We start from the raw sequence: 13,551 nt of genomic DNA, 5'->3' as shown, positions 1-13,551 counted from the left end.
AAAGGGCTGCGGGTTGAACCCGCATCCACTGCAGCAAGGACATAGCTTTTGGGCTGCTACAGGGCACCCCAGATGTTTTTTGGTAACCCGTCGCTGTTTTTCCAGCGAGGTAGTGCCATGCAAAGCGTTTTTTTTGTTTTGTTTTTTTGTTGACAGAGACATTTCTGCTTTTCCAGGGGGGATTGTGCTCCAAAACCCGTGTATTTAAGCCCAAACATGATCTTTTCCAAACCATATCCTAGTTGTTGTTATCATTAAAGCTAACCTCAGCATTGTTAAAATGTTAAGAAACATGAAGTTTCAAAGTAAGGCTGCTATATATAATAGCATACAAACATAACGTTCCTGTGGTTCGCAGACCACAAGGTGCCGACTTTGCACTAACTTTAGAAGATGTTCACTTGATTTTGATAACTGAGGCTGCTGAAGCCTCAATTTGTCCCCATCTTAGTTTTTAAATTCATTTTTTCACACCATGACTATGGATTTGTTCCCCTTCGCTTACACTTAAATTGCTTTGGGAAGACATGCTGTCACAATTAATATGTACAGAAGTCGTGACTACTGCTGCCAAGAACTTTATTTAATTCAGAATAATTTGAGGATAGACTTGTGAACTGTACTTTAAGACCTGACAAATGTACATTTCTCCACTACAAATATCACAGTAAATCTACATCTCTAATAACAATCAAACAAACAAGTATCATTACCATTATTACCTGGTTAACCTTTTGACCCTGGGTGCAAACTGCCTGTCTTTTTGCACGCAAGATGTTTTTTGTGAGTGAATTGCTGGCTTTTATGCAGATATATTATATTTCAGAGCTTAGGTGTTAATGGGATGATTTAAAGGAATAGGCCATGATTTAAGTTTATTTACACAAGTATTTGATTAAGTGACTCATTGATTTGGTTTATTTTGATAAACATCAACACTATGTGGTTTTGCTTGGAATTAAAAATTAGATTAAATACAATTTTCCAATTATTGTGAATATTATTTTAAAAAGTGCATAAATATTATTAAAAAAAAAAACCCTAAATATTATTTAAAACAAGCATAAATATTTAAAAGAATGCAATGAAAATGTTGAAAAAATATGTGGCACAGTGTTATTAAATTAAATATGGTGTTCAACATAACGATGTTCCCATTTAACTATTTGATTGAAATCAAGTGATTTGATTTAACACATAGATTTGGTTACACCTGACATGATTTATGTTATGCAAGAAATAAGTTTATTGGCTGAATTAACTCACATGATTTGTTTTTCTTTTTCTTTGAGGTTTTTTAACCTAATGCTCGTACTTCAACGATCATCGTTTCATTAAGTTGAGTTGAAATGAGTGTGGTTACGCTGCGTCCTCTGCGGTTATCTAACACAAATTAATGTAGGAGTTTGCAACATGTAAACTCAGCATCAGCCAAAATAATGGAGATCTTAAAACGAGATTTGATACAGGGGCTCGGATAATAAAACAGGGTCCATTTTAAGGCCCTTATGATGTCAGTGGGTATTTTGCTCTTCCAAACAATGTTACAATACTCTGAATGACGACAAATCGAGATCCTACTCTGTTTATTCAGCCTTGGTTACCATAATTATACCAGTGAAGAGTTATGATATTACCACAATGTTCCATATTTCACTGCAAAGATGTAACAGAGTCGATACTGTGAAGTATGCATGCCACTGTTATGTTAATTCTGAGTGACACATAAACCCGTGTAGTGTAGTTATGACCATTACAGAATTAAAAAGAGCAACTAGACGTGCATCAGTACAGACACTGACTACAGGAATAGTAAACTGATGGAGATGGCTGTTTCCTGCACACCACATGGGACAGAGGGGTTGGTCATCAGACTCGCCTACGCAGCGTTTGTCAAACTGCCAGAGACAACTGAGGCTGTGCAGGAAATTAGGTGATTTACCCTTCAGAATGAAAGCATGTTTCTTTTAATCACAAAGTTAAAGAGAAACTGAGAGTGCGTTTGTTCCCCACAGTAAAACGTTGAAGTAGCAGGGGACTTTTATTTTGACAAAATTGACGGCATTTACAGCATAAATTGAGGCAGAAAAGGCAAATTTGCTCATAAAAATTCACAAGTTTGCAGGATATTATTCCTTTGGGCCCACCCTAATGTTGCACACACTGGTATTGCTCTGGCACAAAATTCACTTTTCAGCATCAAGCTTTTAAAAACATTATGTATTAATAATATTTTTCTACTTTCGTATAGTTAAATTTTAAACCAACATCAGTCCTAATTATAAATATCAAATATTCATTGATTTTCAGAATTTTGATGTACAACATGGTTAGGAGATTATGTTTTATTTTTTCAGCCTGGGATATGTCAGTGGTTAGCAGCAATATTGATTGTGATAGTGCACCTAGTGGAAATAGCATGTATTTTCTCCATATGCCAAATATCGTAAAAATGACATCATCAAGTGAAAAATAGTTAAAGTTACAAATTGCAAGGCAAAAACCCAGAATGACTCCCAGAAATTATGCAATGGATGTTTTTTATGCTTTGTTGGCTGTGGGATCAAAAATAGTAGTTTGCAATTTGTGAATGTAACAAAAAATATCTACTTTGCATGTAGTATGTTGAAAAAAAAGTTCTTTTTTTCATCTAAAACATAGTAGGATCAAGACAAAAACCTGGCATTTAAAGGGTTAAATTTATAAAAACTTACTGAATGTTTTGTATTTATAATCAGGACTGATGTTGGTTTAAAAATAAAAAAAGACTCAATTACAGTAGGAAATTGTATTAATATGTAATATTTCTTATAGGCTGATTTTGAAAACCCTGGCATTTAAAATGTTAAAATTTAGAAAAAAATAATAATATTTGATATTTATGATTAGAACTGTTGTTGAAAATTAAAGCTTTATTTGAAAGGCGCATTTTTTTTGCGCAGAGTGATACGAGCGTGTGTAATATTAAAGCGGGCACTAAAGGGTTAAAATAAATGCATTTGCGCACGTTTTTCTGTATGTATTTTACTTTGAAAGTGCTGAGCGGAAGTAGTGCACACCTATGTCTGAATTGACTCTGGCCCCAAGTTGTGTGTCAGGCAGGCAGACGGGCTGTGCGCCGCCCGGAGCCTGGAGACACTTTACCGGAGACAGAAAGTACCGGCGCGTCGGTCTCTGAGACACCTCCCCGGGCTCTCTCGGTCACTTTTCGTGCGTTTCTCTGTCAGTCTCGGGGCGTGGACGCAGGGGATCGGGACTCGTTGGATGACCGCGTTGTTTCTGGAGAATACCTGATGTTGCATCTCCATATGAGCGCATAGGGAGCGCAGGACCTGCCCCCCGCCCCCCCTTCCCCAGAAGGTAAGGTGTTTATTTCTCCCCAAACAAACACGCACATCACGCGGAAAGCGCCGCCGTTAGCAGCTCCTGTCTTTCGGTCCGGTTCCTGCCAGATTCACCCCGTCAGGTCTCGATGCTGTTGATTCGCATGATCTCGTGAGCGAAACCACTGTGTGGAAGCGTCGCTTGACGTTTAGAAACTTAGAAACTGGCTGTGATTTCTGCACGCGCTTCATGCCATGCTTGCACATACTTGGGAGCAGCCCTCTGCTGTAGCTCTGGCTCTGCACAGTGCTTTTTTTCATGCAGGTGAATTTCCCTTTCATTGCCTACAATACCTCCCCAAAATACTCCCATAATATCCACAGAGGCTTGGTGTGTGACACTGGCGGCGTCAGTGAGTTTGACTACACTAATAGGGTTGTAACTAGCAGTGATAAATCCCATCAATTAATCATGAATAATTTAAACTATAAAAAGTCGAAAAAATATTTTTTTAAAATGCCAGATTTTCTGAATGCATGTTCTACATTAGTCCAAAACCCTACGAAGATTCAATTCACAGTAACGAAACAGAGAAAATAATCTCATATTTATTTAAAGGTGATATTTTTCTATTAATGACTGACCTATACTATGGATGCGGGGGCCACTTTTGCAAAATGACAGGAGACCAGGGGGCCAGTGATGCCATGATATGATGTATGCAAGGGTGTTTTTAGGATTTGAGGACATTCGGGTTCCTCCCCTGACTCTTAGGTTTTTTAAAAAAGCTCTATTTTGATGCTTTTTCTACACTCTGAGACCTGATTTACATTACATTTACAAAAATAAGAAATCCCACTATGAACTATATTTATTGTGAATTAGAAAATGGTTGAGAGGGGGCACCTTGCACCCGATTTGGGGGCCAAATTTGGCCCATGTGCTGCAAATTGAGTATCACTGGCCTATGTGATCCTTTGAATATCAGGTAATCATTTATATAGTCTGTTTTCTCTTGCAAATTAAAAAAATTGGAATTCACAATTCATTTGTAAGGCAGGATTTCAACGAGCCCCAGACCCCCCTGGATACTCTTGTCCACATGTGCCACTAAAGCAGATACTAAACACACACAATAAGGGTGAAATAAAATAGCAAACTTCTTATTACAGAAATCCTGAGGCCACATCATGTGCAGTGGTGCCCCCAAGTGGTGGCCATGGCCCCCTGAAACAATTACTGGCCCCCTCGACGAAAATAACTGGAGGCCAATATTATATATAACCTGTCCTCATTATGAAGTCGTCAGATACCGCCGCTTTTGCAGTGATTTCGACGTAAGATCTCGACACCAAAGGCCAGCCAAAAGCTGTATGATGCGGCGTCAGCTGAGAACACGGCCGGACAGAACCGCTCGCGGTGTTATCATACACCTGTGGACGGTGACATGTTGAAATGCTGCCAGTAAAAAGCCAATATGAGGAGGATGAAGGACCCTAAAGTGCGGGCGGATGTTTTAACAAACCACGGACTTCCATGAGTCCGGTGTTTGCTTCCTGTCTGAATGTGTTGTTGCTTTTTTTAACACCTTACCATGTGCCTTTCTTACATAATCCTAACTATCCATGCCTCCATGTGCGTTGGTTGAAGTCCTGGCGTTGGCTGCCATGTGCATTTGTTGCCTAAAAATCACCACTTGCAGTGAAATCCCACCATTATTGCTGTATTTATTTATTTATTTATTTTTAAAAAGGGAACTTGTCTTGAAAACCATACATGTAAATCTTGTGTTTGTAAATTTGAATTTATGTTCCAGAAAAAATATTTTATTTTATTTTAGCACTTTCTTGAGGCCATTTTATTGTGTTTTTTTTTTTTTTTTTAACTTATTTTTCCTTATTTACCTTGTTTCTTACTTTTCAATTTTTTGGCCATTTCTTGTTAAGTTGCTCATTGTCTTCTTCTCAGGGTTTCGAAAGAAACCAAGCCAATATGCTCAGGTTTTAAAGGGTTAACTGTAAAATAAGAAACCAAAATATATCAGTGCACAATGTCTTTCCTCTCCAAATTTGCATAGTTTTCAAAAAAGCCCATGTACTTCAACAGCATGATAGATTTAATAAAATTAAGCCTTCTTTTGGTTTTGGTCTGCCACCCAAAGATTTTAAGGGGCCCCATTTGACCACCCCTATGCAGACATCCTGGGGATGCCACTGGTCATGTAGAGGGTCATTGAGTTAAAACCCAATTATAATGGGGGTTAAAGGGGTCGTTTGTGCACTTGCATAAAATTGACTGACTTTTCAGAGAATAATTAAAGTCAATATCCTGACATTTAGTCCGTGCTGGTAAAGGTCAAGCTCCAAAAATTCAGGATATTGCATTTCCCAGTATGCAACTCAGCATCTTTCATAAGCTCCCTCGTCGACTAAACACAAATATCTTTTTCAGACCACAAACTTGGGTTGTGAAGTGTAAAAGATTTTGAAAATTTGGTGTCCAAACCCAGTCTGACAGTGCTCCTCCAGAAACACAGCAGACATTACTCATCAAATGGTTTTCCAGGCCTGGAAATGTTTTGGAATTAACAGAATGTTTTTGAAAAGTTTTGGATATACATTTGACTGTTGTTTTGCAAAATGTGTTCCTTGTATAACTAATTTAAAATGTAATGCTGAACTGTGTGGCCTTTGAAACGGCTGAAGAGACATTACTGCGATCAGAATTCATTTATTAAGTTATCACACACGCTCAGGTTCAGGCAGTGTTTCAGAAAAAAAGTTGTGTCGTGTGTTTAACGAGAAATAAATGCATACAAGCTTATCAAAATTATAATGTAAACATCCATTGAAATACATTGACATCAATATGATACTTTGTTTTCTATCCCCCCCAAAAGGGGCGTGGTTCGTGATGTTTTGTGAAGTGACCCAGTGTGTGCCAGTATGCTCTATTGGCATATACTCGTAGCTGTCTAACAAACAAGTATATACTGGGATGTGTACTACTTAAACTACTTAAAACAAGTCATATATAACAAGTCAATGTATTTATTAATATAAATACATACACAAAACACAGAATGGAGGATGCATGTATTTTTGCCCTGGGCCCCACTAGAGCTGCCAGTGCTGAATCCGGCCCTGTTAGCTACTTGGGCATGATTAACCGGAAATGATGTAATAATTTTGATCTCGTATGATGTCACTTAAATATCACAGTTAACAACTGCAAAATTCTTAACAATATTTTTATTGAAGTTTCAAGTGCACATCAAAACATGCACATCAGTATACAAATATGCATCCCCTCACACAGACAAATAAAATAAAATAAACAATGAGAAGATTAATAATTATCATAATAACAACAGATGACAAATAACCAAAATACATAAATAATTAATTTGATTAAATAAGTAAATAGGAATAATAATGACATAAAAATAGAATAAGAAATAAAAATTAAAAATAGAATAGCAAGTCATACAACAAATATCAAAGTAGTAAAATAAAATGAGATAAAATAAATATATAAATAAAATAAAAGGCAGGATCAATGCTTTCATGCCTCGTTGGCCAAGAAGGACATAACTGAGTCACAAACACAAACAAACTCCTTCTGTTTACCTTCAACAATATATGCCAGCCTCTCCAGACCAAGAAATGACATCAACTCCTTTTTTAACAACTGCAAAAGTAATCTAACTTGACTTGTCTCTTCCCTCTTCACAGGTTGGGGCTCACGCAGCTGTAGAGAGACCTGCACCACATGAAGATGGAGTCATTTATCTTCTGGAGGGCTGTCCTCATCTTCCTCACACTTCACTCTGCCAAGGTACTGAAAATGGATGAATGCATGAATGAAGTGTGAATGGATAGATAAATCCAGGCTTTGGGTTTTCCTGTACGTGCTGCCGACTGTGTGACATATTGGGAACAACTTCCTCGCAGTGAGCTTTAAACAGAAACTTTTTGTGCATTCAGTGCAGATTTCTTTGCTTTTACCACCCGGCTCGCAGTCATGGCGCATCGTTGCATTCTTTAGTGAATAAAACTAACATGGACCTAATTAGAGAAAACGTGTCAGGGTTCACAACCCAGCCTCTGACACCTCAGCTGGCCACTGTCAGCTCAGTTGCTTAATTTGATCTGACCCGTCCGAATCAAATTGTTTACACAGGTCAAAAGGCCGCGGGGCAGTGCGGAGAGCCCGCTGGAGTCTTTGTACATGAGCGCGAGCCGGGGTGAATGTCACCTCTTTATATGAAGCAATACTGAGCGCAGGATGTTCTCGGGCAAATATAGCAGCTACTTAATCCCTGACAACAGGCTGCTGTGGACCCGGTGTTCTGCATGATCAACTCAGCAAAGAGATCTTTATTTGGACCACGTCTGTTTATAAAGGCACCGAAGCCTTGAGAGAAGCAGGAATATTTTTTCCATCTATTTTCGGGGGGGGGCTGGGACTTGGAGCCTCACAGTGTTTACTATTGATCGCTCGCTATTGTGGTGGACTGGGAATTTAAATTTGAAGGTTCAGACGGGGTGTTTACTCCTCATAAAGTGTTTATACAGCCACACAGAATTCAGATGAAGTTTTTTAAAAGTTGATTCACCACCTGAAAGAATAAATGGTATAAAGCCATACATTCGGGGTGTTTAAACTACAAATATTTGCCTGCAAAAGCCCATATCAATGAATTTCTTAATTAAAGCACCCTGTGCCAATAGAAGCAGTTACAGTAATACACAAATATAAGAACAGTTAAAGGTCCAGTGTGTATGCTTTAGGGGCAAATGTTTAATCAAAACGGACTTTCAACATCATATACAGGAAGTTCCCAGCAACTTTTTCCTATAAAGTGATAATTTAAATAAAAATTAATAAATAGAAATAGCTTCCAGAGGTTTTTACAAAGTAAAAGTTTCTCCCATGCTGACACTTTTTTTGCACCTTTTAATTTATTATTTTTTTAGGCGATCATTAAAATAAAACGCTGATACAGATATTTGGCAAAATGCCAAACAGCAGCCCCGACAGTCAGCCAGGCTGATAATCTGTTGATCCCTAGTTTCTACAGTAGCCCAGAATGGACAAACTAATGGCTCTAGATAGGACCATACGTGTTTTTGCGTGATTGGGTTATTGGGTTAATGTTTTCAGAGCAAAACTGCTTATTCAGCATTTCTATCAGTTTAAATCACCAGATCTGTTTGTTTCGGAGAGGAAGGGACCTCTGCGGGTCATTGTGTCCCGATTAAAACCTTCTAGATGTCTGGATCTTAAGTTATCAGACAAAAAAGGTCAGCGCACATTAGCAGCTGCGAGACTAGCAGCCTGAACAGTAGGCCATCTCAGCATTTCATTAATTCCTGCAAAGATAACTAAATTCAATTATATATTTTTTAAAATTTTAGATTAATGTTCAATTTATACACTTTTTTAAAAATGAGTTTTTCACATTGTGGAATATTTTTTTGAAAAAGTTATCATACAGATTATCATATGTAAAGTTTCGACAAATATGCTGAAAACTCTTCTTTGATGCAATATTCACAGGAAATAAACTTCTTAAAAATCATCACACAAACACTAACTTCTTGCAGTGAGACATCTGGGTTAATTGTATAGTTTATCAATTATCATCATTGTTATTGTAATGAATTTAATATAAAAAATATCCCTAAAATATGTCATCTGTTTACTCAGTGATACTAAAGAAGTCCCTGAAGGAGAAAGGCTGGGAACCACTGTACTCGGTTCAGCCATATACTAGATTTTAAGTCTTGTTTAACCTTCGTCGGCTCGTTCGTTTTCACACCGACTCCTTTACATGATGCTTGTTGACACGAGCTGCACATGTCCGACCCTTCGGAGGGATAGAGAGGGACAGAAGTTCGCAGAATGAAAGCGCAGCAGAGTGAAAGAGGACCGACAGGTGTTTCCCCGAGGCTTTCCAATTAGTCACACACACATACACACACCTGGGCCTCTGACCTTACTCTCTGCTACCTGCCAAGCCTTATCACACACCTGTGGATTAGTCCACATCTGAGAAAAAAGCCATGACTCATGCACTGTGTTGTGTGTAGCAGGTGTGCGATAGTCCTTATCTGTGCGTGTTTGTGGGATTATTCCAGTAGTACGCACAGTGAGCTTTACACAATTCAACATGATGAAAGAAAAGATGTTGTATTTGTCCAGATGCAGTTGTGGCTGCTTCATGAGGAGTGTTTGTTTTTGGCTTCTTTATTCTTTTAGTAATAATTGGATATGATCATAGAGCACCTCAGTTTTCCAGTGTTTTGTATGTTGGTCGGACGCAGCCAGCAGAATTCAGTGAGATGCCAAACAACAGTGTGACAGGAGAGGAAAGATTTTGTTGTCCCAGTGTGTCTCTGCATAGGCGAGAGGACATCTAACAACAGGCTGAGAGCCCATAGTCCACTCAGGGTGCCCAGTCCTGTGAGAGAAGGATGATCTTAGAGGGAGGAGCGGAAGAGTGTGTCTTCTGACAAGTAACAGTTGGATTAATCCCAGCTCTCTCCTGCTCCTTCTTGTCTTTTTTTTGAGCATCACACGATTTCACTGTGCTCCTTCTGCCTTTCTCTGGGAGTTCACTCCGGCGGTTGTCATCCCCACTGTGTGCATACCACTACAGGCAGATGCCAACACAGCATGGACAGAGCTGCGTGGTATTTGGTTCTGGCACTGGACCAGGTACCCGGACACTGCCCTCGTCGTGACTGGGGATTTTGGCAAGCCAAACCATAAACAAGTCTCACCAGAAGGGTGGGACTCTGAACTATTGATACTCTCAGTTCAAATTAAGGAAAAACATAATCATCATACCATCATACCACATAACGGTAGTCCAGCGCTGCAGGTTAGTGATGAATTAATCTGTATGAAGAAAATCCTCAGCTGCTGAAGATATGCGCCTCTGATCCCGGGTCAGTTTCAGCTTGGCAGGATAGAGTAGAAACAGTTTGTAGCCTTGTTTCTTGGCTTCCTCCACGGCTCTGGAGAAGGCTCTGCACTGTTTAGTCGCTGAAAAACAGATGGATTTGCCGTTGATGGTCAGCTGAGGTTCTTTGGCAGCTTTTAGGATTCGGTGTCGGTCTGCAAAGTGAAGCATTTTGAGGATGATGGTGCGTGGTGGTCCTCTGGTCCTCTGCATTCAGGGCCAGCGGTCACCACCTCTATCAGCTCCTCGGCCAGCAATACGATAATCTGTGTCCAGTGTTATAGTCTGTTAAATTTCGTTGTGCGTCTGAAATGACAAGTGTCCTCATTATGTAAGCTGTTGAATCTCACCTGCTCTGTGCTGCAGGAAACGGCTCCACTCGGGTTGAGCTGTATGAGACTCACATGTTTGCGTTTAATGCTGCTCACACCGACACAGAACTGTCTCGACTTGGTCAATAAACCTGTAATTAACCGTTGGGTAAAGTGATTATTATTCCTGTCAATGTGGCACAGCAGCAGGATCCCAAAATGACTGAAATGACATTTGTTTGCTGCTGCTGCAAAAAATCCAAATGCCTAAATTGAAAACCGAAAAACCTACCCAATTAACAAATACTTCAATAGCTGAATATCTGGGTCCAGCCCTATTCAAAAGTTCTTCCATTTGTTGTAGATTATTCTAAAAATCATAGAAAACCATAGCTGGTATGCCTTAATGCGTGATCCAAATCTTCATCAAAACTTGCCATTTTTAGCATGCAGCTTGTTAGCTCAAAGGTTTTTGTTTCCTATAGTGAAGGGGATTTTGACAACTGTCACACACAGATAGCGGAGGAGGGGAGACTGTCGGCTTACAGCCACAGTCTGCATCTGATGAGACAGGCTATGGAGGTAGTGACAAACTTCATGACATTTTTTGGCCAACAATATCATCCCTAAGGTGACTGTACAGTCGTTTCTGAGGCAGAAACTGTGGGCTGACAGATCCATGCTGCTCTGGGTGACCGTGCTCCTGATTGTGTCTCAGGAGTTGCCGTTGGAGATATGGAGGAATATAAGACAGCATTTTACAGGCTGAGATGTATGATCAAAGTGTCTAAACATATTGTACTCTAAATATTCATATTAACCCTTACCTAGATTAGCGTCACTTTTCCTGTGCTGCTTCAGACAGCTTTATAAGTATTTACACCTCTGAGGTCTTAGCAAAGTGGTTTCCTTTCAGTTGAAAACATTGTAAAAAAGGCAACTTGGCAAGAACTGTTCCATAAATTGCAAGAAATTGGTAGATTTGGGAATTTATTTCTTTAAAAAAGCTGGGAACAATGTTACCATTTTTTTTCTAATTATCACAATTATATATTTAAAATTTTTAATTTTACAGAATTATTATTATTATTAACAGTAATAGTCGTAGTAGTATTTAAGCACCTTTTCAGGTCATTTCCTTATTTGTTGTTTGTTTCTTTTTCTTTTACTTTTCTTTTACTTTTGGTTTTTTTTTCTAATTTTGAGGTAATTTTTTGCAAATTTTTGGGTTGTTTATTCTTCAGTTGCTCGTTACCTTTAACCTACGTTTTTGAAAGACATCAAGCCAAACCGCTCTGGTCTCAAAGGTTTAACAAAACCTCCATAGTATGCCATCCCAGGATTTCGCTGCAGAAACTGAGAAATAAGAGTATATAATAAAGAAATCCTTTAATCTTGAAACGTTAAAAGTTAATTAATCGAGAAAGAGAATATTTATGCTGGATAATTTCTTCTGTCAGCACATATCCTAATTAATTTGTCCCCTTGCTGACTATGTCCTCAGTCCTGCTGATTATTACTACAGAGCTCCTGCACCATCTGCGTCTGTGTCTCATTTTAATTGTGAATGAAGTGAAAAATGCAGTGACTCGCCCAAATCTCCAAAGTCCTATAAAAAGTTTCACATTGTGCGGTCTCACGGCAGCGTGAACCCCTGCCGCTGACAGTATCTGAGCGCACAGCTGCTGTGATCCAATGTGTGAATAGTAAACTCTGGCTGATGTATGAGGTCCATAGATACTGGTTTTGTACTAAAGGAGCATTTAGTAAAAGACATGCAGTCATTAGGAGTTAATGCACAGTGCAGAGGCCGTTTTTTGCTCACTTGCAGAATATTTTATGTGTTTACATCATTGTTAAAATGATTCTGACTGTGCAAATTTTTCTTGTTGAAAAATGAGACTATCACGGTGAGAAATGGTGCACTCTGTGTGTCGTTTTCATCCTATTTATGTAGTCGTTCCAGAGTTGGACCCATGGGGGGACGGGTGGGTGTATTGGTGGCATTGCTGACAGCCATAGTGTCTTTTTTGTTGCTGGGTGTCACCAAAGTAAGACATGTTTCAGTCCTATGCAGAGGGACTTTAAATGTAAACTTTGTGCTGGAACCATCTTTATTTACCCTTAAGTGTACATGTAGCACTCCAACTAGGGATGGAAATCTATGGAATTTTATCAATACCGATACCGCTTATAGATATCGATACTTATTGATACTCTTATTGCTACTACTCTATTGTTTATTGCAGAAAATAAAGACATGACATGTAAAGTTGTGGGAAAAAAATCAAAATATTTTGTTCTTGCCACAAACTGAGCAACTCAGCGATTTGTGTGACTTCTCATGTGACACTGGCTATTCAAAATATCCTTTGACAAACTATTTCCACAAACTGACCTGTCTTCTGTCTTCTGTGATTTATCATGTAGCTTTATCTTTGGCTGACCCTACCTCCATAAACTGAGTGAACTGCACGGTTTCTCTACAGTAGAACTTCCCATGTCAACCTTCACAGTTTCCCTTAAGTAAAAAACAAAACTACAAGAAAACATTATTATAGTCCTTGTTAATTAACATTTATTGTTGTTAGGGCAGCTTAAACTTTATCCTCAGCAAACCTTCACTCTACTGAAGTGAAGGGCTGTCATTCACAATAAACGTTTGTTCATCTCCCCCTCGTTTCATGATGGTACAGGATGGTGATGCTAAATCTACTGCCAAGGAAGCAGAGGCTGCTGCTTTACTGATGTCATCTATGGGGTTAAATAAATAAAATGGAACATTTTAAGTTACATGTTAAGTGCTTAAAACCGATGACAACAGCTGTGACATAGCTATTAGCTTCAGCCTTATTAGTGTTGACGAGTGTTGCCTGCATGTTTAGTTTGGTTACTCCCTGAAGCTTTGCCATCGGAGCCACCGGGGCTCCGGGGCTCCACCGCTGG

At 39.0% G+C, this 13,551-nt stretch overlaps 1 protein-coding gene across 2 annotated transcripts in view; it reads left to right on the top strand.

The window, feature by feature from the left end:
* Positions 1-13,551, top strand: part of adamtsl3 (ADAMTS like 3) — a 198,732-nt gene that overhangs the window by 3,501 nt on the left and 181,680 nt on the right. The window contains exons 1-2 of one of the 2 annotated variants that reach the window (XM_088083362.1): positions 3,076-3,360; positions 7,059-7,161. In XM_088083362.1, the coding sequence (XP_087939488.1) occupies positions 7,096-7,161 (66 nt within the window). In that variant the 5' untranslated portion in view covers positions 3,076-3,360; positions 7,059-7,095. Of the gene's footprint in view, positions 1-3,075; positions 3,361-7,058; positions 7,162-13,551 lie in introns of those variants that run through there. The other variant, XM_088083412.1, reaches the window with a different exon arrangement.

The sequence above is a fragment of the Plectropomus leopardus genome, chromosome 1 (assembly GCF_026936395.1).
Source record: "Plectropomus leopardus strain MGB_pleo_1.0 chromosome 1, ASM2693639v1, whole genome shotgun sequence".
Lineage (NCBI taxonomy): Eukaryota > Metazoa > Chordata > Actinopteri > Perciformes > Serranidae > Plectropomus > Plectropomus leopardus.
This window is presented reverse-complemented; position numbering and strand designations above follow the sequence as displayed.